At 33.8% G+C, this 27029-nt stretch overlaps 1 protein-coding gene across 9 annotated transcripts in view; it reads left to right on the forward strand.

Annotated features, from left to right (window-relative positions):
• The first annotated feature begins 1401 nt into the window (after positions 1 to 1401).
• The window catches only part of LOC143257034 (BLOC-1-related complex subunit 8-like), a 39103-nt gene continuing 13475 nt past the window's right edge, over positions 1402 to 27029 (forward strand). For 2 of the 9 annotated variants that reach the window (XR_013031667.1, XM_076515124.1), the window contains exons 1-5: positions 1789 to 1954; positions 8252 to 8356; positions 15218 to 15271; positions 15568 to 15680; positions 21406 to 21470. Coding sequence is in view for 8 of the 9 variants with exons in the window: in XM_076515124.1 (XP_076371239.1) it covers positions 8338 to 8356; positions 15218 to 15271; positions 15568 to 15680; positions 21406 to 21470 (251 nt within the window). In the remaining variant the exon portion in view is untranslated. Of the gene's footprint in view, positions 1602 to 1711; positions 1955 to 2743; positions 2774 to 7085; positions 7235 to 8250; positions 8357 to 15217; positions 15272 to 15567; positions 15681 to 21405; positions 21471 to 27029 lie in introns of those variants that run through there. The other 7 variants (XM_076515168.1, XM_076515158.1, XM_076515150.1 and 4 more) reach the window with 7 other exon arrangements.

Genomic DNA, 27029 nt, shown 5'->3' on the forward strand with positions numbered 1-27029 from the left:
ACTAGCTGCCTTCCCTCTAGTCTTACACTGCTAAATTAGGGACGGATAGCGCAGATAGTCCTTGAGTAGCTTTGCGCGAAATTCAAAGCAAATGTTATAAATTGTATTATTGTTTGTATATTAAAATATATTTGTGTTAAGAAATAAAACTGTGTGTATCAATCTTGTTGGTAAATATCATAAAGTTGATACATCTCAACATTCAATTATTTTTTAAATCCAAATAACAATCTAACTCTGTTTTGGGCTATTGTAAATCGTAATACGTAACGTAATAAAGTGAAGGCTGTTTGAGATAAATTATAATACATAACAGTTTTGTAAGTCATATAACTTCTAAATTGACGTTCTAATCCAGAGATATCAGCTGATCTACTATTGGAGAATGTGTGCGTGTGTTCTCTTATAGCAATATCACATTAAACTGAGTCCACCGAGGAGAATCGAACCGCTGATTTTTTCGCTATAAATTCGTAGACTTACCGCTGTATCGGCGGGGAACTCATTGGACGCTACTAGCTACTGCTCAGTCTCGAACTGACCAGCATTACAGTCTTAATGAGAAACGCAAATACAAACTTTGACTTAGGAAGTTGACGTGATATTGATTGTTGATTTCGGCAAAGCAGTCTTTCTGTCGCATGACAAAATAATTAATACTCTTTAAAGGCTTGTGCTCTGATTTATGACATAAAGACTACCTCATAAGTGGATGAAGCTACAAATATTGGCATACGAAATTATCATTAAATTAAATGCTTTATTTCGGTATCATAGACTCTTTGTGTCAGAAAGTATTGGGCCCGGTGTGGCCAGGTGGTTAAGGCACTCGACTCATAATCGCGGATTCAAATCCCCGTCACACCAAACATATTTGCCCTTTCAATCGTGGGGACGTTATAATTTACGGTCAGTCCCACTATTCGTTGGTAAAACAGTAACCCAAGAGTTGGCAGTGGATGGTGATGACTAGCTGCCTTCCCTGTAGTTTATACGGCTAAATTAGGGACGGCTAGCGCAGATAGCTCTCATGTAGCTTTACGCAAAATTCCAAACAGATCAAATCAAAAAGTATTATATGTCTTGGAATAGGACATTACCTTACTTTCTCTAATGTGTTTTTTGATTTATGATACAAAGAATCCTTAATAAGTCGATGCAGTTTCCAAGACTGAGTAATGAGATGTATTTAGTATGAAGTGTTTGTATCAAGAAGTGTTATATACCATGGGATAGAGAATTTAACACTTTTCACAAATATGTTTTTATTTGTGACACAAAAAGTCTATAATAGGTTATATGCAGTTTCAAAGTTGACTGATGTAGTGTCTTTAGTGTTCAGTGTCGATTATCGGTACTTCTTCTTCTTCATGTGTCAAATCTGCGGCAGACATCGACGACCATGGCATGCCAGACTTCTCTGTTGTCAATCCTCCTTATCAACTCGATGTTGCTCATTGAGTTCTTGGTGACATAGTTATTGAGGCTGTCGATATATTTAGTTCTTTGACATCCTCTGCTATACTATTAGTAAATTCAAATGTAGTTTAGGGAATGCGTTACATTTTCTGGTGTAATAAAAGAAACTGTAGCACTTATTAGTAAGACTTTTATTATTTCTGTTATTTTTAAGACTACTTTTAACTTTTTTTGATAAATTTGGATATTGTTATTTTGTACTACGAGGGTTTAATGTACCGCTTTTTAACTGTTTTACAGAGACCTTTTGAGTGCGCTCGATTTGGTCATGAACATTTGTTTTACCAGTCAGCGGATCTGAGTTTCGCATTTTACCTATTGTGAGATTTTAACGTTGTAAATCTGAAAGCTTCTCGCTGTCCTGTCAGGGGACGTTTAAGTCTAATAACGTATAGAGAAGTTAAAATAAAAAAGGTCTCTGATTTCTTTATACTAGCTACTGAGATGACAGAAGTTTAAAATTTGGAAAAGAAATGTTAGGCTCGATTAAATACAGTTTTATTTTTATAAGTTCTTGTTGACGTGATATTTGAATTATTGTATTACTGATTAGCAAATAACGTTAATCGCCCAGCTTTATTATGCATGTAAAAAAAATTAGATTCATTAAGATGTGTAATCCTAAGAGTAAAATACCAAAAGCTTAATAGTTATTTGTTACTAGAAGTTGTAATTTCATAATAATAGCACCAGTTTCGTTTTTGCCCATCACTCTTAATCTCTAGATTTTTTTTCACATTTTATGTTATGCATATTTTAGATATGCATGTACCTACTAAATGTCCAATTTTCTTGCACTGTAATTAATGAAAAAATATTGTATATTGTACAATGCCTAATTGCAAAATTGTATATTCACAGAGGCTTATGGTACTTTTTTTTTTTTCAAGGGATATCAATTTTACTAACAAGAGAAAAGTTTGTTTATCTAGACCAGTACTTTCGAAAGATTTAGAATAATACAATATTTAGGGACAACAAGGGATCTATTGGCCCATCTAGGCTATCTAGTCTACTAAACCAAACCTATTAAAAAGTACATTGCTTGGATGGCTTAAAAGATTGATCAACCACCACACTAAGATCATTTGCTTCCATAACACTGTTAAGTTACACCCATCCAAATTATACATGTAATTCAAATTATGATAATCCACATGCATTATCTTGCATTTATTGTTATCAAAAACCCATCTGCTATTTATTTGTTGAACTCATTAAATGATCTAAATGCTTTTGTAAATCAGTAGCATCCTCTTCACAGCCAGTCACAATCAAGACCTTGATATCATTTGTAAGTTTAAACAATTTATTGCTTATTCCTTCATCTATGTCATTAGTGTAAACCAGAAAGCAAAGGCCCTAAGACTCAGTACTGAGATACTCCATTTGTGACATTAATCCAGTTTCACTGAACTTCATTTATAACAACCCTCTGCTTTCGTCTATCCAGCCACTCTTCTATATAATTAGTTAACTTGTCATCCCACACCTACAGAGATCATTTTTAACAATACTTTCATGTGATATCTTGTCAAATACTTTCTAAAAGTTGAATGCACCAAATCTACACCCTTTCTGTCATCTATGTAGCTTTGAAAGCTTTGTAAGGCCTGACTTTCTCTTTGTGAAACTATGTTGTCTATCTAGTAAAATTCTAAACTTTATGACTTTGCATATCATCTTTTATCAGACTTTCCAAAACTTTTCCCATAAATGATATGACTAATTGACTTATAATTATTCTGACAATTTTATCATCTCCATCGAAAAGAGAGGTAACATAAACCAACTTCCAATGCTTTAATATCTGCCCACTATTCAAAAACTTACAAAAAACAGTAGCAAGTGGCTCACATATCCAATGCTTAACCTTCAAAACCCTTATATGACTGGGAGCCTTGTCATTCTTTAATTAATGAATTTGTTTACAAACTCAGAATAATGCAGTTATATTGTTCAATTTTGTTTTTCTCTACCAACTGTTCAAGATGAGGAATACTACTTAAATGCTCATGAGTTAAAACTGAAGAAAAAAACAGAATTAAATAACCCAGCTATCTCAAGCATCAGACATAAGTCTTTCTTTGTTATCCCTCAAAGGTCCTGACCTCCCGTCCTAACATTTTTTCTACCCTTAATGTGTCTAAAGAAATCCTTACATTTTTAGCCAATATTTCTGTGTGTATACTTTTTGATGTCCCGGTTTCTTGTTTCATCAACTTCTTTGAACTTTTATAATCTTTTAAATCTCCTATCACACCAGTCAATTTAAATTTCTTAAATTTGTGATGCTTTTTTAAAATTTTATCCCTTATACTTTCTGAGTGAACCTGGTTTTTATTTGCAGTCACCCTTTTCTTTTTATAAGGAATATGTTTACCTTCCATATTTAAATATTTTCCATGTTTCATCATTCTCTCCAAATAATTCTGCTACCCAATTTACAACAGATAATTCTTGTTAGATCCATTCAAAATTACCTTTTTTGAAACTAGTAACCAAAATATCATTATTCTTTATCTCCACTTGCAGCAAAACATTGAACCAATGATCACTTGCACCTGGATAATCCCTGATTTCCATACTCAGCTATTTCTATATTAGATGTTAACAATCAATCTAAAATAGCACTGTTTCTAATGGGTTTTTTGATTAATTAGTGAAGAAAGCTATCTTGAACGGTTTCCAAAAACCTTTCTCTTTCCCATAGTTTGACTATAACATTTCTGAATCTAAAATGATAAAAACTATATAAATTGTATGGTTTTGAAAGGTGGACCTTTCTTCTTCATGGACAGATTTCCACTTTGTCCCTGAAAAAAGAAAGGCCCATTTTTTGAAAATATTTTGAATAATAAAAAGGTTTTATTGTTTTGTATCAGGACTTTTTGAACCTATATGTTTATCTGACATCATGAATTTCTGAATCTATATGCCTGAAATTAAATTCAACCATAATTATTACCTCATTAACAGCTGGAATCTTAATCTTAGTGTAGTTCCTCATTAATTTTAACAGTATCATCTAGTAGTTTGTAGCAAATTACCAGTAAAATCCTTTTACAATTATATCTGCAAAGAGAAACCTAAATGCATTCAACTTCCTTTGTATAATCTTTGATATCATGAACTTTAACAAATGTAACACAAGTTTTACATATAAAATCACTATCTCACCTCTGTTTAATACTCCTTCCCTATTAACTGACTATAACTGTATTTCAAGAAACTTCTGTCATCAAAATTATCTGTATTCAACCATGTTTCAGTCATTCTCCTTGTATTAAAAGCTTCCACTTCTATTATTACAATAGCAACACTTAATTAAGCCTACCTTTAGAACTACTGTACTTGCTTTTTGTGTTAAAACTTTCCTCTACATCTTATTTGCATTTAGTTTATCCTGATCATCACCACTGCCCAATAACCAATAATAGTTTAAAATTTCCTTTACAACTGAGTTAATAGTCCATGCAAACAAGTTAGCCCCTACCTTACTTAAATGTAAGCCATCCATTCAAAAAAGTTCCCTTCTCCCATTAAACTGATCCCACAAGTCCAACCAGACAATCTTCTCATCCTTACATTAAATTAGCCTAAGCCTAGCATTCAGCCCTAGTGTCCCACTGATAATTTCATCCCCACAATTAATTCTCAACAGTATCCTTGACACAAAAAAGTTATAGCCATTTTTTAAATGCCTTTATTTTCTACCTGTACTTATGAAATAGCACCTCTGACCTTATTTTTCCTACATCATTATCTCTTACATACACAACAAAAAGTGTATCAGTGTTAGCCCCATTAATTATATAGCTCTTGCTCTGTCAGTTATATACTACTATGGATAGCATAATGTAATTATTTGCTCCCTATTCACCACACAGACTTATCCTATCCACATGCCTTGTCAAAGTATCACATAAAACTATAACCTCCTTAAGTTTATTTTTTGTCTGTTTCTTTTTTGTTTTCCTTCTCTTAAATCATCTGTGGAAGCAGAAGGCTGAAATTGTTGTTCATGTTCTATTACTTACACTTTCATGTAATCAATCTATTCAGGTATTAAATAAGAAAGTTTTGCTTATTTTAGGCTGCTACTTGTTTAATTCTGACTATTTCTAAATATATTGTGTTATTACATCTGTGTTGTATTATTGACAAATTATGCATCACAAGTATTGTATTAGATGGAATTAAATCATGATTGACAGTAAAACATCAGTTAAATAACCAACAGCAGAGACCTTTATGTGCTTGATTTCTTGGATAATCTTATAAAATTTAAGATAACCTCTCAACTTTCTTTTTATCTAGAAAAAATATGTTGAAATCTTATCTTAATCCAGAATTGTTCAGTTTAACCATTTGTATTGCAGCTCACAAAAATAATCCACTAATTGAAAGTAGAGTAAGTTAAGTGTCTGCACAAAGTGTCAAGTAAGGGGTAGACTATTCCACTTTGAAGCCATATTTTGGGGAAGGTATCTCTTAGTTCTTCTGACAGCTTTCATTCCTCACTCACCAAACACACAACATAGAAAAAAATGTGCAAGTGGTCTTTTCAGTTTGTGTTTGCAGGCTTAAAAAATATTTTTGGTGAGCTAGTTCTGGTCCATGGGCCATTCTTTGAATGTTTCTGATCTAGACAGTCCCAGTTTCTCCAATAACTACTCCAAACTACATACATTTGTGTAAAAATCAATTTTCTTGTGTCTACCACTAATATTCAAATACTCATCCAGTATCTTCTTAACCTTTTTGATATGGATCATGCCATGGGTCAAAGGCAATGTCATATCCTCATTAAGTTGGGTATAAAATTATAATTATAACTCAGTATTTCATGTTATACATTATTTAATTTGATAATTTAAAAGTAATATTAAAAAACACCTAAACATTTATTTTTGTGTATCATGTGGTATGTTGAATGCAGCACCAGTTCAGGTTGGATGCTTGTGATGTCAAAATAGAAAGTCTGTAGTTTTGTACCAGTTAGGAACTCAAACTACTGATATTGAAGAACTAGAATATAAAATTAAACCCTCTATCATTTCTGTTTATTGAGATATTGTTCATGTACTAAATGAAACACAGTGGGCTTGATCACCTCCTTTCATATTTGGAAATGGTTCCTTATGTACAGTTTTATATGTGAATAACCAATCAAAAGCTTAGAAAGACCCCTGAGTGGTTTTCTCAGTCATTTTCAAACCTAAGGGCATGAATTCTTTCAAGGTAAAACTTCTGACTGTTGAATCCTTAGCCTGTTTGAAATTTCATATTTGTTTAGACCCAAGTACAGCTTAGTTACTAAATTTGATCAATTACAGTGGAATTCTATTGTATTGATATAGTAAGTTATGATTTTTGGGTTATTTAAATGTATATATAAAACATTCAAAAAATTTTGTTTCATATCCTATTAAGTGCAAAATTCCTAGAGGCTTAGTGACCTGTGACAAGTAGCAACCAATTACAAAGGTTGTAATTAGAAGAGAGAATTTTTGTTTTACTTCTTTACTTACTGATCTATGTTTTGAAAAAAAATAAGTTTTAAACTGATTTGTAAATAGTAATAATGTATACACATATATAAGGGTAGTCTTAGACACTCTGGAGTCCAGGGAAGAATTCCGTAAATGGGTCCCATAATGGTAAAAAAAAACTCAGAAGTAGATTAAAAGGCATAGCATAAGGGTCCCTTCCAGATGTGGAGCCCCAGGCAGTTTCCTAGTTTGCTTAATAGGTAAGACTGCCTATGTACGTATATAATGTATTATAACTCAAATGTAACTGCATTTTACAAAACATAGTCCACTAAAAGTAAAACACAACCAAGATAGGTCACTATTATATTTGTGTATATGATAAAAACCTTAGGCATGTCCTCCAGTCCTTCATCTTTTTTGGCAAAAATATGATAACCCATTATAGTAACTATCTTCTGAAACTTCATCAACATAATAAATGTTATTTGGCCCACATGCATTATATTCTTAACTTTTAATGTCTTCAACCTTTCCAACTTACTCATCAGTCCTTCAAAGAATTACTTAATCCACCTTTTTTTTTTAAATATGTGTCACAGAGATTTTGTATATCAAAATTAATTTTCAATGTCTGTTTGCTATTATAATGTTTGCATCTTCTGTGTTTTTAAGGCATATCTTCAATGTTAAGCAAGCTTGTATATAATTTTTCTACTTGCCTAATATATGAAAGTAAACGTACTGTTATATATACGTCTGTGTTTGTCTATATTTATTTATGAAATTAATACAGTGTTAATTTTCTATGTTTGATTTTATGATATATGGATATATCCTACTTCTGTATTTTGACAAGGTTCTTTCAGCTTTAGGATGAAAAAATTTTGAGAAATCAAAATAATTCACAGAATTGCTGAAAATATCAGGAAATAGTTTCTCTTGAAAGGAAAGAAAAAAATCTCTTCTAATATTGGGCACATTTTTAAATGGATTATTTTTGTGTTTCTATATTTATTTCCATTGCTTTATTATGTAGTCAAAATACTTCTTGTACTTATCAGAAATTCTTGTAAGTTTTTTTCAATATTAAAGGTTTAGTGTTATTTCAAAAACTTAAAAACTGTGATTATTAATAATGATTGTTATGTAAAGTATTATTTTCTGTTTGACAAAGATAAAGTATGAGTTTACAGTTTATTTGTAGTGTAAATTTTGAGTGTTATTTGAGGTGTAAATATTCCAAAGTATTTAAAGCATATGTTATTCCTTTGCAGGAAGATTAGAAAGTAAGTTTTCTTTAACTGGTTGAAAGAAAAACAGTTTTTAAGGACAAAGTTATATTGAATAAAATTCTCTTAAGATGCCTACTATCGTACCAGGTAAGATTCAGTTTTTTGTTTCATGACATTATTTATGCTAGAAGTATAAATTTATAAAACGTTTTGAGGAAGAAGGGGTGAAAGTCAATCAGTGGCTTAGAATAGTTTTGTATGATGCTTGTCCTTTGTATATATTGTATTTCAGTTATATTTGTAATTAAAAATTTTAAAGCACACATTGGTTTTTAAAATTATTTTTTGTTATAATTTAAGTTTGGAAATAACGTAAAATTGTAAACCAAAAGAAGTAAAAATACAGAACATCAATGGAAACTCCCAGTGAACTACATTTTTTTTTCAAATTCACCAACCAACATTAACTAGTTATCACAAAGAATATTAAAAGGTCAATGTAAAGTCGTGGGAGAAATTATTTCTTTAATTTTTAATTAGTACTCACCAAGCTCAAGGTATATGAAAGAATGATATCGTTAGACCTTTATAATCAATTGATCCAATCTTGCTTTAATATTGATAGAGAGAGTGCAGAAAAATGCTGAAAATTAAGTCTATTTCTTGCCTTGGTCCTTATGATCACAAGACTTGAGAATCCTAATTCACTGGCCTCCCCAGTGACACAGCGGTATGTCTGTGGACTCACACCACTAGAAACTTGGTTTCAATCCCTGTGGTGGGCAGAGCACAGGTGTCACTTTGTGCTTAATTCCAAATAATCAATCAAAAACCTGCTCACAGAGTTACGTCATTGAGGTTGGCAGCAGAACCTTTTCAGCTTCCCAGCTGAGAATCAGCTTATCTTTCAGTTGGACCTAGAAAGTTGAATATTGTAGATGAACAGATTTTGTCTTGATGAACATGATTTTCATAAAGATCAGTCAGTTCTTGAAATCCAAGGATGCTATTTCCAAATTTTGCAACATCCAAATGAAATGCCCCTCGGTGTGGATTTCTGTACATGATGAGGGGACCTCCCAGGGAAGGTTTTGTTCTTTCAGTTTATCTCCTCTGGGATCTAAACATCAGTGTTTGCCGTGCACGGTGACCTGTGAAAGGGAGGATAGGATCCTGGTGGTTGAGGGGTCCAACCCTAACACACAGACGGGCAGCCTTTGAGTGAGCCCCCTTGGGTCAATCGGCTGGCCCACTTGGGCAAGGGTCAAACCAAGTGTTGGAAGTTCTCAACAGGTGTTGTGGACATTGTATCTGATGTTGGTGTTTGGGTATAGTGCTCATGAAACCCTGGCATTGCTGCAGTGTCCTTGTTTGGCATCGTTGTGCCTCCCCTCTTAGGGCTCAATGGTGGGTGGAGTCAGTGGACACCAAAATTTCTCTTTTTTATTATGGATGCTCCAAATAAAAATTTAAATATAATAGTTCCAAACAGTCCACAGGTAAACGACTACATCTTGAAGTTTCTGAGTAGCAATCTTGGACATCTCTACCACCTGTTGTACCTCATTTTTGTTATTCTATTATTATCTTTCAGACAAACATTTAGGGCAGATGTCCCCCTTTTTTATTCAGAAGGGACTAGAGGGACTTGTCCCTCTCCAATGTCAGTAAAGAAGCTTTAATCTGGTGACATATTGGTGGAAACATCCACATCTCAACACAATAAACTCCTCTTCAATTCAAAGGCAATTGGAGATATACCTATTGAGGTTTCACCTCGTGCTACTTTAAATTCATCACAAGATGTTATTGTTGAGAGGTATTTTATGAACATCCCTGAGTTGGAGATTCTCACTAGTTTCTCCACCCAAGGAGTTTCTGCAAAAATTAAATGATATTAACGACCAATATTCTCATTTTGACATTTACATCACCACGTCCACCTGCCACCATCAAGGCAGGTTATCTTAATTGCAGAGTATGGCCATACATTCCAAACCCTTTCCGATGTTTCCAGTGTCAGAGGTTTGGTCACTCAAACACATCATGTCGTGGTTCCCTGACATGTGCTTGTTGTGGTGGCAAGGACCACAATGCCCATGAGTGTGAAATGGACCCTCAATGCATCATTTGAAATGGCTCTCACCTGTCCTACTTTCGTTCTTGCCCTAAACGGTTGGAAAATAAAGAGGTGCAGCATTTGAAAACAATTCATAACATTACTTATCCTGAGACTCAAAAGTTGCTGTTCACTGCTTCATCTCGGACGTATGCTACTGCACTTCTTTTCACAACTACAGTGGGAGTGCACACAGATCTCTCTGTGCCTCCAAAAGAATTGTTCTCAAAACAAATGAAAAGCCTTTTCACCTCCATGGTTAAAAAAGCTCATAAATCAACTTCAACACCCATACATACATTCTTACATGTCCCTTACATACATTCCAATAAACTCCAAGATCCACATTTTTTGGTTCCAGGTACAGGCATTTCCCTGGATACATTTTCTTTTCCCACCCCAGGATGCAAAACAATCATTAGTTCTCGTACTCAGTCTCTGGAATCCCCTTCCAACAGCACAGACATGCCCAATTGACCAAGGGCAGGATCCGTGGAGGTCAATAGACCTCCATTGAATAAGAGCAGTAAGGAAAAAAATTTCGTTGTAAATAGAAGAGTTCTTGATACAGTGGAACTGTTGAGGTTTACATTCTAATCTGGATGACATCCAAACACTGATTGTTTCCTACCATCCTGTATGTCTTTCCTTACAGGAATCATTTCTGTAACCTGCCGATAGTCACCTTTCAGCAGTTTTCTTTTTAGAAAAATGACAGGCTGTGTGATGGAGGGGTGGCACTGTTGGTTGATCAGCATGTGTCCACCCTGTCTTTGCCACTCAATTCACCCTTGGAGGCCATAGCCATCCGTGTTTCCTTGGGTCATGCCATCACTGTTTGTTCTCTCCGCCTGTCACCTGGAGAGTCCTATGATCAATCAGACCTTGATGCTATTATTAAACAGTTTCCTTCTCCCTTTTTAATCCTGGGGGACTTTAATGGACATTATCCCCTCTGGGGAAGTGCTGATATTGATAGAGTGATCACTCTGTAGAGTGTATGCTCTCTGATCACAACCTTTCTCTTTTCAATAGTGGTTCTTATACTTATTTTCATGCACCCAGTCTGTTGTTTACTGCTATTAATCTCTCAGTTAGTTCCCCTTCATTATTCTCCCATTTTTCATGGAGGGTTGACAATAATCCATGTGGCAGTGATCATTTTCCTGTAATTTTAAGAGAGAATGGTCATGGTCAATGCCACCTGACTCATGTGCCCTGATGGAAGCTGGATCAGGCAAACTGGGCCTCTTTCACTGCTCTCGCAGAACTTGATCCTGCCATCATCTCTAAGCCATCAATAGACAACTGTGTGGCAGCAGTGACTGACTGTCTTTTTACAAGCAGCTGCTCAATGTATTCCAAAAACCTCGACATGTTTTCCACTATATCCTTATTCATGGTGAAATTCTGCCTGCAACATGGCATGGAAGGCTCAAAAATGGGCCTGGGATACTTTTCGTTGGATATTGCACACTCTCAAACCGCATTGCTTTCCAGCGGGCCCGTGCACATGCTCTGTGGGTAAGACATCAAAGCCAGAAGGAATCTTGGATTAAGTTCACAATCAGCATATCTTCTACCACCAATTCCAAAGTCATATGGGACAAGATTTGAAAGGTCAGTGGGTTATATAATCCTGTTTCCCTCTCAATCTTGCTTTCTGATGGCCAGGAAGTAGCTGATATCTGGAGCATCGCCGATACTCTAGGTGAATGTTTTTGTTGGGTATCTAGGTTCTACCTCCACCTTCTTAGCCATCAAGACTTGAGCAGAGTGATCACCTCTTATTTTAAACATTACAATAGATCCCCTCTAACTTTTCTTTATTCAAGAGAAAATAATATCAGAGGTCTTAATATCTCCTCATATTATAATGTTTTCATTTAAAGTGCCATCCCAATAGCTCTTCTCCTAAATTCTTTAAATGTCCTCAAGACTGAACACAGAACTGGGTATCACCTTAACAGGTGGCTGATGTTAAGCTATTTTTAAACAGAAAGGATCAAAATTTTACTTTTTATGTTGTAGCATTTATCAAATGGTCATACCTCTGTGAGATAAACAACTTAAGAGCATAAAATTTAAGAAAATAAATTATAGGTTTATTCAGTAATTCACCCTCAACCCCAACCTCTAACAATCATTACCATGCCTCTGGATAAACGACATTTTTGGTTTCTTGTAAAGTCTCTGTCAGTTTTATTGCATACATTGCACTTCTTGTGATTGATATTCTAAATTGTTGTGTTTTTTTTCTCAATATTTTACTTTGAGGTACATAATCAGCATCAGACTGGTTTATCATACCTAAATCCATTCGTAACTCCCAAAATAAAGTGAGTAAAACCAATTTATTTTTATAGAATTTTTCATATTCAACTTAACTATTCTGTAACAAAGTTAATCTCATTTGTCAGTATATGAGAAAGCATTGGATAGATTTTTATTCTCACCCCACAAAAGCAACACACATTTTAAAAATACACACAAGCATTTCTGATGTTATTTTCACTTAAATCAAACCAAATATATGAAAATGAGATTTTAAAATTTCCACTGACATAAAAAATTTCATGTCACAGACATTAAACCTGTGTGTGCTTATTCCATACCTTTGCTAGGTCTACTATTATAGGAAATGAAAGATGCAAACAACAGACACAAACTTAGCTTGAATAAAGTTTTTATCATCTGTATCTCTTTCACTTATGTTCGAAATAATGTCAAATTTGTTTTTTTCACTGCATGGGTAAAGACTTTAATTTAAAAAAAATATTATTTTACCAATACAAGCTAAATTTTCTTCTATATATGATTTTGATTGTAAATAATATAGTGTTATAATAAAATTCCATAACCTTGCATGCATATTTTGAAAATAGTTTTTTAGATACGAACATTTATGTATAATTATTTCTACCATTAATATGAAATCTAACACACTTTTGTGTTGTTTCTTTTTTAAAAAATAATAGGTTTTTAAAAATGTTGTATGGAATAAAACCTACACTCTTGTTCAGCTCTAAATTTGACAATCACTCTTGCTAGCCAAGTTACCCAACATTGCAATTTAAAATGGAAGACAATATTTATAAACTTATACAAACACAGTAGCTATGTGGTTTTGATGTAAAATTAAACCTTTTATTTTTACAACATGTTATTTGAAGTATAAAATATTTCTTTATTGTTTCTCTACATAATACCTATAATTGTATTTTACTTATGTTTATTGTATAAAAGCTATTCATTTATATCACAATTCTATGTATTTAGTAACATTAATATCAAATGTGTGTCACTTATTGTTACAACTGTTATGAGATACCTATTTTAAAGAGTTATTGCTGAGTGCATTGTTGCCCAATGAAAGTTCTGGTAAGAAGGCCGAAAGCTCAGTATTTTAGCATAGAGAAAAATCTATGCATCATGATAATAATATCCTTAGAATTCCCTTGATATCTGTGCAATGTTTCAGGTCTCTAGGTTCTTTCTTCTTGGAGCTATAGTGCTGACTGACTAACTGACACACAGTCAGACATACTTTTATTAGTATAGGTTTCTGTTGATATAACACAAAATCATACCACTAGCAACAACAACATACTGCTTGGAAGGCATAACAGACTGATAGTCATTTTCTTCAATAACATTGTTAAGCTGTTAGTTTTTGATCATCTGGTAATACTGACAGTTAATATTTAAGTAAAAAAAACAAGTACTATAGAAATAGCATATTTTTTATGTTTGTCACTTTGATAGTGCAGTTTTGGTAAGTTCGGAAAGACTTCTGTTGGGGTAAAACATGGAATGAAGTTAAACATGATTTGAGTTAAACCTTTTATACATTGCTATTACCTGTTTCAATTTTCCTTCAGTTGTCTCTCATTTAGCTTTTATTATTAATTTATCACAGACAGATCTTTTTAATGCTGTAAATCTGGTGGTCGTGTATGGTGTTGTAGTTGGTTAATTTTAGATTTAAATTCTGCTGTTTTAGAGTAAATAAAATATTATGTAATTCTCCTTTACCAACTGACTCAATGAATTAGCATGACTGGGAAATGTACACAGTATTGTTGAAGTTGATAAATGATTAAATAATAAGTTGTTTGTAACTGTTCAACAGTGCATGGTAGTCTTCTTAACAAGACAATAAAAAGATATGGTTTAAATTCAAAAGTTGTCAATGCATTAAAACCAGTAGGCCTAAAAATTGTAGTTAAGTTATTTCTACCCATAAAATTTAACTACTGGTTTGTAATGCAACATCACCTTTTGGTATTCAAACTGTAATTTTTAAAATGTTAGACCACATATATAAATAACATTTTAGAGAAACTTTTGTCCTGTAGTTCAGCTTTCATTCAAACTCATGAGTTCTTGTACTCTTCAGCATTAATTTGTGGGAAACAAAAGATAAATCTGAAATTTTTGTTATACTTCTAATTTTAACTATACAGTGGATAAACTGAAAAGCATCTGGGATAAAATAATACCTGCAGTTATTTTTTTTTAATACAAATATTAAGATGGTAAAGTGAAAAAGTCAAAAACTTTATAAAACTGATAAACAATTTTATTGTTTATATTGGGTATGTTTGTCTATATAAAATGCAGATTTTATTTATTGATTGCCTTCTGTGAAATATTTTCTTAGATATTATCGTGTGTCACTTAAAAATAGTTACCTATCGACCTCACTCAATAGGGAAGGGTCTGTAAAGGAGTAACTATTTTTCTAAAGCTAGTCTGGAATCTCTTGTGATTTGTTTAACAGTTCTACTGCAATGCTGCTTTTTGACCTTTGTCACTTTTTTTAAAGAGGTAATTGCCTTTTTGTAACTTAATAATGTTACTAATAAGTGAATATCTGTTCATTTTAGAGACTGGACTATATGTAGCTAAAGATTTGGTATTAGAACATGAAGTAAAAAAAAGTAAGTATTAATTTGGTTAAAATTGTTAAACTACACTAAGTATTTACTATTCATATGTAAGGTCTTTAATGAAAATGTTTCGTAGCTTTTTTATTATGAAATGTATAAGCTAAGGATTAACACAAGTAGAAGGAAATCGCTACTGACTTCTGAATATTTTTGTTTTGGATAAGGGGAATATATTTTATTTATATAAATATGTTTTGGATAATTTCTAATTAAAGTAAAATATTTGCATGATGCATCCATTACTGAATATGTTTAAGATCTCAGGTTCAACATTCATTGTTTTTCAGCATGTGAAAAAATATCTGAAAACTTACATATTATTGCTAATGAACCTTCCCTTGCATGTTATCGACTTCAGGAACACATACACAAATCCCTACCTCAAATGGTAGAAATAAGGGTATGTTTCTTTTTTTTTTTAATCTTCTGAAAGTAACAGTAGGTACTTAATTAAACAAGTTTTGGCTTAGTGATCACAAAACAAATTTTTTTTATCATTTACTTTTATGGTATTTAGTATTAATAGAAATATATAGAAAAAGATGGATGTTAAATATTTTTATAACTTATTCAGAGTTAGATAATATTTTAATGTTTGAATTAAACATAGCAACAAGTTTCATCATCACATAATGTATAATAGTGACTGATTTTGTTTTTGTTTTTCTGTGGTTAACAATTCTGTTACTAGATTAGAACTGTTAACAAATACGCAGTTGTTATAATATATTTACAGTGCATGTATTTGGAACATTTGAAAATGAAAAATATTTTTAGCATAGTATTTTACCTCTCTCTCAAAAAAATTTTTTATTTTATTCAGAGCTGTCCTTTTTGTGCATGTTTTTGTTCATCAGTATCCTTTAAACTCCCACCTATTTCACACTTAATGTGATTCAATTTCTTCTTTGCTTATAAATAAACATGCAGCAACTTTTCACAAATGGAAGTGTGACACTCTCTTGTCGCAGATTACTTGTTCTCTACTACTCACACTAACCTTCACTTGTCATTTATGTTCAGATATTTTTTAATTTTGCTTTTTATCACCTTTGCATCATTTTTTGCATTGTTTCTTGAAGTAGTAATTTGACTTAGTTCAGCATTTATACTACAGTTTGAGTTGAAGTAACCTTAACTCTATTCTTTTGTTTTTGTCTTTGAAATTTTGCAGAGTTAGTCATCACCATCTACTACCAATTTTAGGGCTCTTCTTTTACCAACAAATAGTGAGATTGATTGTAACATTATAACATCCTCATTGTTGAAAGTGCAAATATTTTTATTGGGATGAGAATTCAAACCCATGACCCACAGATTGCAAGTCAATTGTCCTAATCACCTAGTTATGCCAAGCTATATTTAATTTGGTGAAATGATCTCGAATGAACCATGAATTTGAAATTTTGTGTTACAGTTAACACGACTATTAATATAATTTCTCAAGCTAAAAATTCTACACTTTTAACTGAGATCTTGGCCTTAGTTCAATGAGAACATGAAGACTACATGAGATAACTGGGTTCTTTCAAACCTGCACAAGATCCTCCTTTTCCAGATGAACTTTTTCTTCTCCCCATCTTATGCTGTGTAATCCTGTATGTCACCTGTGGATGCTGCATGACTTTTCTCATTCATTGTGGACATGATTTTACATTATGTTTTTTTTGTATTACCTGTCTTCTTTGACCCACATTTTCTCTTTTATGCACTGCTTCTCTGTCAGAATATCTTGTTCCCAATCCACTCCAGACGTCAAAGTCCATGTTGACCAGTTCCACGACCAATTACGTGCAGGATCCAGAATGCCTCATCCCCCTGGAGCTTTGGATTTTTTTCTTTGGCTTATTACCAAGCAGACATTCCTTTTTAGTCCCTCAAAAATTTGATCTTTAATGCATTTTGAAGGCTCAACCTTTATTTTCTGGTGAGATTTTTCTAGGTCCAATATTTCAGACTCTAGTTAAACCTAACCTTTTAGGTGAGACTATTCACTATTCCACTGCAGGATTTTTACAGGAGACCCACACTCACATGTCTTCCACATTGGTTTGTTTATCCTTTTCTCTCCTAACTTTCAAACATGGTTACTGCTGGAATTTCCTAGGTAGAGATGCATTTTTATTTCAAGCAAACCTACCCATTATCTATCTGCGTGACATGATACTACATTCTCTTTCAGTCTCATGAACCTTCTTTGCACCTCTGCTGTTTGTATCTGTCTTTACTGTTATTGAGAGGGATTTGAAGAACTTCCCCAAGTCGGAGATTCTCATTGGTTTCTCCACCCAAGGAGTTTATGCAGTGAGGCATATCTCCACTTGCAAAGATGGAATTATTATGCTGACCAGTGTCCTCATTCTGACATTTACATCACCACATCAACCTGCCACCATCAAGGCAGGCTATCTTAATTGAAAGGTACAGTCATACATTCCAAACCCTCTCAGATATTTCCAGTGTCAGTGGTTCAGTCACTCAAAGACGTTATATTATGGTTCCTTGATGTGTGATCATTGTGGTGGCAAGGAATATGATGCCTATGAGTATGAAACAGACCTCATTGCATCAATTGCAATGGCTTTCACTGGTCCTACTTTTGTTCTTGCCCTAAATTTTCTCTCTATCTAAAACCGTTTGCATGCACTTTTGCTGCCAATGAGGTATTCACCCTGATCCTGAACTCCATATCTGTGAAGTTGTGCTGCCTGTGGTCCCTGAGACAAAGTTTCTTGGGGCTTATCTTTGATTGTAAGCTGACCTTTAAACCACACATTAAGCAGCTACAGATCAAATGAACAAGAGCACTTTACATCCTCCATGTCCTCTCTTCCACCACTTGGGGAGTGGATCGATGTTCTATGCTAAAGATATATCGTGCTCTTATTCAATCGAAACTCGACTATGGATCACTGGTCTATGGCTCTGCCAGAACCTCGGCCTTGAATATGCTGGACCCCATTCATCATTAAGGACTTTGGCTCTGCACCGGGGCTTTCCGCACTTCTCCAGTTCAGAGCTTATACATAAGGTCTCATGAAACTTCTTTGCACCTCTTCTATTTTTATCTGTCTTTACTGTATGCTTTGAAACATCATTTCATACTGAAGCATCCAACTTGGGGTTGTGTTTTCCTTCCTTATTAGGCCATACTTTTTCAGAACAGATGATCATCCATTGCTCCTTTTGGTTTTCGTATCCAGGTACAGTTAGATGAATTGGGTCTGTCCTTGGATAGCATTGTTGTATCCACTGGTCAGCCCATCCCACCATAGCTTATTACAGTCCCCAGATGTGATCTATCTTTAAGTCGTCTGAGAAAAGTAGACACTCCTAATTGGAAATACAGTCTGTTATTTGCTGAACATCTTTTGAACTATCCTTCCATTCCGATTTGTACAGATGTTTCGAAATCAGGTGACTGTGTGGGTTATGCCATGGTTTGTTGTGGTTCAGTGGTTGTGCACAAAATCCCCTCTACAGCTTCTGTGTTCACTGCTGAACTGTATGCTATTTCTCTTGCCCTGGATCACATAGAAGTTAAGCAGTACTCAAACTGCACTATTTATGCTTACTCGCTTAGTTCTCTACTGGCCCTTGAATTTCTTAGTGTTAGTTCACAGCAGAAAATAATAAAAAAAGTTTATCTACATTGCCATATAAATGGGATACAAATTTGTTATACATTATGTGAGTTAGATAAAAATACATTCCAGAGTGTAATTTGAGAAGTAGAAATTCAAACTTATGCATAACAGCACCAAACATGTGCTTTGTTAGAAGAAAGCAATAAGCATTCATAGAAAAAACCAAATGAATGGAAGTTTGATAAAAAATAAGAAATAATGTAACTTTTTACAGTAGTTCAAATGGAGGAATACTTGCAAAATGACCAAAGTTAGTTGGTTTGTATTAGTTTTGCATAAACCAATTAACAAAAAAATTTTGGTTTTTACAAGAGAGTTGAGAGTATACCAATCATGTTGAACAATTACTTGTGAAGATGGTCTACTAAACTTACTGTGTGATTATGGAAAAGGATGTATAAAGTATCATGTTTTCAGTTAAGGAGACAGATCTCCTAAGGACCACAAATTGTAAGATTGACCACTGCACTTCAGAGTCTAAAAAATGTTCAATGCACAAACTCATTGTAAGTATTAATGCTACCCTGTATAGCCTAGCAACATAATTTATCATACCATGCATAATGTGTTGGAGAAGAAAAGTATTAAATGTTACTTGCACTGATTTAATAAAATTAATCGAAGATGTTATAAAGTTATTAAGAGACATTCTAGAAGAATTATTATTAAAATTAGCCAGACAAAACTATGTCTGAGAGAATATCCCAAGCGAACTTAATTGATTATCTGTATTGTTGTGCCAATGCTTAAGAATGTAATCAAGAGGTTAATTAACAAGCATTTAGCAAGTTGAAATGAAGAGTTTGATTGTATTCATGTTGATTTGTTCCAACATAGTTCTCATGAATGAATATATGAATATTTGTTAATAAATTTTATTTTGTTTTCATTTTAAAATTGTCTCACCTCTTGGTGAATTTATTTATTCCAATTGTAAACCTCTTAAAGTTGGTGGCTTGTATGCTTATTCAAAGCTTATAACCTGGTATTGAAGAAATAATTATTTGTAACAGGTGTTGAACCCAAATGACTATGCTCCACAAAAAGCTACCCATTAAGAACATAATGTATGCTAAAACTGTTCTTTGTACCAAAAATCAGTGGTGCAAGTAAATAATTAAATATTAGTCAGCTCCTGTGCAACTTGTTCATGACATTTGTTATCCAAAGGTTACAATATAGCAGTTTCTGGAAAATACTTTTGATTGTACAGTTGCTATATGCTATCAGTCATATTCAGTAATTTTCTGAAACATATTTTATCAAGTGTGTATTTAGGCACTTTTTGTATCCTGATAGATTGTGGCATAACTAAGTAATCTGTTTCCACTGTTTGCTGCAACACTTATACGAGAAAAACTCCAGGAAATGTCTCTGAAATTGATGTTTGCTTTCATTTATTAGTGGTTATCAAATTAAAGAACTTATTAAACTACTGTTTTTCCCTTCGTATACCATGAGATGTTAATACAATTCAACTGGTATATTGTCCAGCTCTGACCACTTGGTGTAAAAAAACTCATGCTGAATTATAATAAACATTTCTCCATCACTACTCGACTCCACACAATCCCAGTATCTTTAGCTAAACTTTAAAACCACCTCTGGTTATTGCTTCACTATCCTTAATAGTAACAACAATGACCTCGTTATGCAATTTCTCAGTGAAATTATTCATCTAAATAGGTGGCCTAGAACAGTATCCACTTAGCAAGTTTTGACCCTTGAAAACTCTGATTGTGACTGAAAAATATTCAACATCTTAAATATAATTGGTTTTTGTCATCAGCACATAACAGATTTCATAATCATGAATACTTGCCAGCCACAGCATACAATATTTATTTACATAACAGTGAATTACTAACTAAGCCTTAACAATAAATTAATTGAAAGAAAAAAGTTCTAAGTTACATTATTTTCTGAGTGTGATAACTTTTTAATTTTTTTCTATGTATATTGTGGTTTGTTTCACACAAGGATAACAAGGAAATAATGTTTATAATAAGTTTCTTAGTCTTTAAAAGTGTTTAAGCATAGTGCCTAGATTTTAACATTTTGCTTATTGTCTGATTTATAAAACTAATAAAAAAATATATTTCATGAAGATAGAGGAGTTTTGATGAACTTAAAAATACTAAGACTATTATATTCAGAAAGTGTGAGAACACTTTCTGCAATTTGCAAGAGATGGGAGTGTGAAAATAATAACCAAAAAGTAGGATTATCTGCAGATATCAAAATAATTTTATTCCATTATTATTTGATATATTAGTAACTGAAGAGTCAGAATATGCTTGTCTTGGTTCATTCTAATCAGTTAGTTATAGCCAGTAAAATAAATATCAAACAATTAATGGATACAGCCCTCATTTCCATGCATGGCTGAATATGAAAACATTTATACAATTGTCCCATTATTTTCTCTTTTCCCATCGAATATTCATTTCAATTTCTATTTTTCTTTTCATTCTGCAGCAAGAAGTTAATCAGGTGAATGAAGATCTACATGGAAAATGTTTTGATTTAGATTATTCTGTAAGGTAAATAACATTTTTAAAGTTATCCTTTAAAGATTCAAATTCTGTATAAAAAAGAAGTCAAATGTTATATAGACATGATATTTTTGGCTTTTGAAGAAAATCTGTATTTTTTTAAATCTTTGAGATTATTGTAAGATTTTATCTAGACTTGGAGAAGGGTGTCAGTTGTTAATATATTGGCCAGAACTTTAATAACTCTAACCTTGGTCTTATCACTCTCTCTCTGTGCATCTTTTACTGTACATGTATCGAGGTCTTTAGCGAGTTGTATTCTAAATTTTATTAAACTACTTTTTTCATGTTTTAATAGCTAATAATACACATTTTAATGGTATACAAGTTTTAATTTTATAAAGTAATATTCAACAATTCTTAATTTCTTCTAGTGTGAGAAATGTATCATTTTTTCTCTAGGCACCACTTCTTCTCTAATTTATTTACCAGACTGCCCTAAAAGGAATGAAATTTAAAGTAAGTTACTAATGATAATGGCAGACAGAGGCTTTTTGTCAAGAGTGTTCAAGTGTGTTCCTCCACTCATGAGAAGAGGGCAAAGTTGGGGACCCTCTTATTCTGGTCCCTGGATGTTTTTCACAGATGTCAGTAGGGGTGGGACCAGCCTCTATGGAAGCTTACTCGTTATTTCTGTTCAGATTTGACATGAAGCTATTCATATGAGGAGTGCATGGCCTTTCGTTTTGATAACTGTAACTTTTGTATATTGTTCTTGGAAGGAGGTTTACTATCTTCACGTAATTCTAAATGTAAAGTGGTCCTATCCTCGGTCTTTGGTTGAGCACTGTTTCTGCATTCTCTCCATAATTCCATAGGCAAGCAAAATACTCCTTTTCCACTTGCTTAGAGAACGAATGTTCATAATTCCAGACTGGATTCCTTTTTTTCCTTTGCTTGATTATGGCATATCCAACCCCATTATTCTAAGCCTAGGATGTTGCCTTTTGGACTTCTTCAGGTGGAGGAGAAAGTTTGGCCACTTTGGTGTTGCTTACTTTCTCTTCATTATCCCAATGATGTGAAATGCATTACTCTGTGGGTACAGGATGGGATACAATTACAGTATATATATATATAAACATTGCAATCTGATAACCCCAGCTACCAATATGAAACATAGGTACCACAACCTCTCAATTCTAATCCTAAGTTGTGAAACCTATCTGGTTGGGGCTGGCTTGTACTGATGATTACTCATATTCTATTCCACCTTTGATATAAAAACTTTGTTCCAGGTGAAGAGCATACCTGTTCTGAATGAAGTATGGTTTCCCACTTTTGTACCATTTATATCTTAGTACACTCCTGTTCCATACAGACACTTTCTGTATAAATTATGCCTGCATTGGCCCCTCCTCTTTCTCAGTGTGAGATTCTAGCTGTATTGTCAGTGGATGGTAAGTATGTTTTGGAAGTTAACAACTAACTAAACTGAAAATGTATTCCCAGTAATACTAATGTCTACTGATAGTTTCCCACCCTACCTCCCCACTAAAAGCTGGTTTATGTCTTAAGAAAGTGATTATATTATATGAATGAGATAGTTACATACCTAGATAGAGGGTCCATTAAAATTGATAGAGAATTTTACAAATTAGAATTTGTCTAAGGCATTTGAGCTGGGTATAAAAGACTGGAGCATGTTTTTTTGGGCAAAGAATGGAAAACCTAGTAATTCAGAAATAACTGTATTACAGTGGAGGAAAGTATTTTTGGAAATCGACTTTCAGTTTAGAAACATATTCTTTTGTTACTTACAAAGAAATTTAACAAAAATCATTTTCAGAAACTAAATTCAATGTCTAAAAGGACTGAAAAAAGATTGCAGTTTTGTGGTTTGTTTGTAAATTGCCCAAGTTTTCCATTGTATTTCTTTATTCACCGTGTTTTAAGTTTCTGTTAGTCGGTCTCTTGAAAAAAACTATACATTAGTACTCAAACCAGTTTATTTACTCTACAGTGATATGAATAATGTGTAATGTGCTGTATTCAAGACATTAGCTGAACTTCTTTAGTAATGTAGTTCAGACTTCAGACCACACACTGTGACATCCCAAAAAATGGCAGTGAAGGGATGTGGTAAAGAAACCACTAACAGAAAAGAAAATTACATGTAAAATGAAACATGAATAATTATATTCTCAAGGTATAGTAGTATTTTAGCAGTTATAACCATACACTTTGGGATGGGCAGAAACATTCTTTAAAAAGTATTTGGAGCTATGTAGAAATTGAAATTTGAAAGGATTTAAAAAATGTTTCTTCATGAATTTACTAAATACACTTTACAATATAACCAAATATTCATTCTGAAATATTTTTGAGGAAAGATCAAGGATGAAAATTTAGTGCCATTTGATATGTTTTTTGCTATTTTTATTGAAATTGGCCATCCACCCAGTTCATTAAAATTTAAGAATAAAAATATTAGGAGGTGGTATAAAGATACTACAGATAATAACATTAGTAAACACAAAATGAGATTACCATATTTGCTATAATGGGTGTTATGTCTGATACTGGTGTTCAGGTATAGTGCTCAAAAAACCTCAGTATCGCTGCAGTGACCTTATATGGCACTGTAGTGAGTCCCCTCATAGGGCTCCGTGGTATGTGGGGTCAGTGGGCACCGAAATATTCTTTTTTTATTATGGATACCCCTCAAATAAAAAAAAATAAACAAGCATGACAGCAAAGAGAAAAATCCAACTACAAGCAAACAACTGCTCATTGATGACTCTGTAGGTCAAACTCACAACTTCAATCTGTCCTGTGATTTTTAATTATACATTATTTAACTTAAAAAACCCTTAGGGCAGATGTCTCCATTTTTTATTCAGAAAGGTTTAAAAGGGACTTCTGGCTCACCTAAATCAGTAAATAAATGAAGGTCTGGGGACATTTTAGTGGAAACAACTTCATCACAACATTCCAAACTTCTCTTGAAGTCGAAGGCCATAGTGGATATACCCATTGAGGTTACTCCTCATTCTACTTTGAATTCTTCTAGAGGAGTTATAGTTGAGAGGGATTTAAAGACCATTCCTGAGTCGGAGATCCTTGCAGGTTTCATCAGCCAAGGTGTTACAGCAGTGCACCAAATTTTTGCTCATAGAGACGGAGTATGGAGCCGACAAATGTTTTAATATTAATATTTGCAACATCACATCCTCTTACCATAATCAAGGCAGGATATCTGAATTGTAAGGTACGGCCTTATATTCCTAACCCTGTTAGATGTTTTCATTGTCAACAATTTGGTTACTCGAAAACATCTCGCCATGGTTCCTTAACATGTGCTCGTTGTGCTGGTAAAGACCATGATGCTTTTGAATGCCAACTAGAACCGCAATGTGTTAACTGTAATGGTCCACATCCTTCTATTTTGCTTCTTGCCCTAAATGTGTGGAAGAGAAGTACATCTAAAGACAGTTCACAATATTACTTACCCAGAGGCTCAGAAATTACTATTCCCAATTCCATCTTGAACTTATGCTGCTGTTATCCATTCCACTACTACAGTAGGAGCTCAAACAGATCTTCCCATGCCTCCTACAGAATCCTTAACAGAGCATCTTAATCTAGTACCCTCCAAAATCAACAAAGTTAACAAATCAGTATCTCCTTATATCTCTGTTCCTACCACATCTTCCAATCATTGCCCAACTTCACCTTGTTCAAGCCCAGGTGTTTCCATAGGTCTTCCTCTCTTGACACCCCAAAAATTAAACAACCCATTCATTCATGTTCTCAGTCACTGGAACATTTGCCTACAAACTCCGACCTGCCTACTCGATCCAGAGCAGGATTGCTATAGAGTGACCAACCCACATCCAGTAAAGAAAAAAGTGCAGTCTCAAACAGAAGGTCTCCGTGCCATATTCTCCTCCAAAATAAATAAAAATGGCCATGCTAATCTAATGGAACTGTCAAGGTTTTCAATCAAATCTGAATGACATTAAGGATTTGATTGACTTTTATTATCCCAAATGTCATTCTTTGCAGGAAACATTTTTAAAACCTACTAATACAGTCACAGTTCGACAATACTCCTTATACTGAAATGACAGGTTATGTGAAGAACAAGGACATGGGGAAGTAGCACTGCTGGTTAATCAGCATGTACCCACTCTGTCCTTGTCATTGAATACACCTTTGGAGGCTGTAGCCATTTGTATCTCCTTGGGTCATACCATCACTGTTTACTCTCTGTACCTTAACCCTGGAAAAAGTTATTATCCCTCAGACATTGATGCCCTCATTGAGCAACTGCCAACCTCCTTTTTACTTTTGGAGGATCTTAATAGGCACAATCCCTTCTTGGGTGGTTCTAGTATTGATGTGAGAGATTGTGCTATTGAGCATATGCTCCTGAACCACGACCTGTCTCACTTCAATACTGGCTCTTACACTTATTTTCATGCACCCAGTCAGTCATTTACTACTATAGATCTTTCTATCTGCTCCCCTTCACTTTTCATTTACTTTTCTTGGAAGGTTGACATCAATCTATGGAGTAGTGATAATTTTTTTATCATATTAAGAGGGATTGGCTGTGGTCAGTCCCACCTGACCCATGTACCTCAGTGGAAATTCGGCCAGGTTAACTGGCCCTCTTTCACTGCTCTTTTGGAACTTGATCCTGGCACCTTAAGTAAATCATCGATAGGTGATTGTGTAACAGCAGTAACTAACTGTATTGTCCAAGCAGCTGCTCAGTGCATCCCCAAAACTTCGACACTTTTCCCACAGCATCTCTGCCCTTGGTGGAATTCTGCTCCTTCTACAACACAAAAAGCTCAGAAATGTGCTTGGGATAAATTTCGTAGATATCCCACACTTAAAAACCGCATTGTATTTCAGCTAACTTTTTCACAAGCTCGGCAAGTTAAACGCCAAAGCCGGAAAGAATCTTGGATTAAATATACCTCCAGCATTTCTTCAACCACTGGTTCAAAAGTCATATGGGACAAGATCCAGAAAGCGAGTGGATGGAAAACAGTTACGACAGCAAGTGTTCGTACCCCTTCGTCCCAAGTAGTTTTTTGCTCAAAACGTAAAAAGTATCACGATTAGGCTAATAGACGTATAATATATTATAAATATTATACTAACACGCATCTACATAAATTTTTATGTAAATTAAATGACAACTAAACCATTTATAAACAAATAACCAAAAGTAGGAGGAGCAGAAAGTGTTCATACATTTCAGAACATGTGAAAAAAACTGATATTCCTGTAAAAGTTTGTTTAGTTTAGCAAATAAACTACATTATACCATTTCAGAACTAGATGCTGAGTTCATAATTATTGGAATTTACCCAACAAAAAACTTACTTCTGGCAATTTAGCATTGTCTTCGTCATTATCTGCTTATCTGCGAACAGGAAACAACTGTCCAGTGATTTAAAAAACCGATTTATTGTAAAATACAAGTCTCGTGTGTCTCTTTCCGGTAACTTAATGTGCCCGAAATTGTTCAAAGCATAATTGCCAAGTTTAAGCTTACAGGATCATCTGCTAACCTCCCTCGTTCTGGAT

This window comes from Tachypleus tridentatus, chromosome 1 (genome assembly GCF_004210375.1).
Source record: "Tachypleus tridentatus isolate NWPU-2018 chromosome 1, ASM421037v1, whole genome shotgun sequence".
NCBI classification, from domain to species: Eukaryota; Metazoa; Arthropoda; class Merostomata; order Xiphosura; family Limulidae; genus Tachypleus; species Tachypleus tridentatus.